We start from the raw sequence: 1208 nt of genomic DNA, 5'->3' as shown, positions 1-1208 counted from the left end.
TCCACAGGGTCCCCTTGTCCCAGCCTTGTCCCAGGCCTTCCATTCATGGCTTGTTATTTCTCCCACCCCCTTCCTGTTTATTCTCCAGTCTCCCAAGTTCAGCCCAGCTCCATCCCCCGGAAGCAGGGCAACAGGGGTTAGGAGGGAGCCAAGGGCGCTCCTGGGATGTGAATGGCTGAGACACCTAAGGGATTTCCTTCAGGAAAAGGCCAGCAATGAGCCACTGGGCGTGGGGACATCTGGACAGAAAGGGAGCCTGGTGGGCCCTTCTCCATATCTTGCTTCTCATTCTCCTCTTCCTTGTAGCAGGTAGTCCACTTTTCCTCCTGTCTGTCCCACACCATGAGCCCTCTGCCTCTTACCCCAGAACCAGTTGGCTTCTCCCTGGGCACGGGCACCCTCCTTCCCACCCCACAGCAGGCACCACCCTCAAAGCCCGGGTCTTTACAGCCCAGTAGGCAGTCAGCACTCCCTGCAGGTTGTCCCCATTTGAGGGGACAGAATCTCCTCCCTCTAGTGTCCCTTCAGAGCCTGGGACTTGGCTTTTCTTCACCGACCTCACCAAGTATCTCCCCAAGAGAGAGATGCCCCCACCCTGTCACCTCTGGCCATGCCTCACCTCTGGTCCGGATGACTGGGAAACAGAGCATGAAGAGCAGAAGCAGCCACAACTGGGGCTGCATTCCAGAGTGCCTGCCCCTGGCCCAGATCTCCTCTCCCCTTTCAGGCAAGGACCCTCGGAGCCCTTGTGGCCAAGCAAGGCCACCTCTGTCTCTACAGCCCTTCTTCCTCCTGGGCCTGCTGCACGCCTTAGTCTGAGCTGTTTCCTGAGTCACACAATGTCCTGGACACCCTACTGATGGGGGGTGGGAGGGGGGAGTGAGAGGTTGGTGTGTGTGAAGGAACACGAAGGGAGAGAGAGGGAGGGGCCTCCCTGAGAATCGAGCTGGCTGGCTGGTAGGGGAGTTGGTTTGCTCTTAGAGCTCAGGGTTGGGGGGGTCGGGCAAATGGGAGAGTCCCTGTCGTTTTAATTGTCAATATGGCTTCCTTTTCACAGACTGGGAGTGGCAAGTAGTGCCCCAGGAAGGGCAGGTCATAGACAGAGGTGTTGGGACAAGGAGTGATTCTCAGTTTCTGGTGTGACATGCCCACTTTCCAGAGGAGCTTCAACTTGATCCTGACTTTAATTCCAGCACTTGGGAGGCAGA

The 1208-nt window shown here is 57.3% G+C and overlaps 1 protein-coding gene across 3 annotated transcripts in view; it reads right to left on the bottom strand.

The window, feature by feature from the left end:
• Notch4 (notch receptor 4) overlaps nt 1-841 on the bottom strand; it is a 26891-nt gene extending 26050 nt beyond the window's left edge. For all 3 annotated transcript variants that reach the window (XM_031348390.1, XM_031348391.1, XM_031348392.1), the window contains exon 1: nt 620-841. In XM_031348390.1, coding sequence (XP_031204250.1) covers nt 620-683 — 64 coding nt within the window. In that variant the 5' untranslated portion in view covers nt 684-841. The remainder of the gene's footprint in view (nt 1-619) is intronic.
• Between the last annotated feature and the right edge of the window lie 367 nt (nt 842-1208).

This window comes from Mastomys coucha, unplaced genomic scaffold (assembly GCF_008632895.1).
Source record: "Mastomys coucha isolate ucsf_1 unplaced genomic scaffold, UCSF_Mcou_1 pScaffold3, whole genome shotgun sequence".
Classification (NCBI taxonomy): domain Eukaryota; kingdom Metazoa; phylum Chordata; class Mammalia; order Rodentia; family Muridae; genus Mastomys; species Mastomys coucha.
Note: the sequence above shows the minus strand (reverse complement) of the source record. Positions and strands in the feature narration are given on the sequence as shown.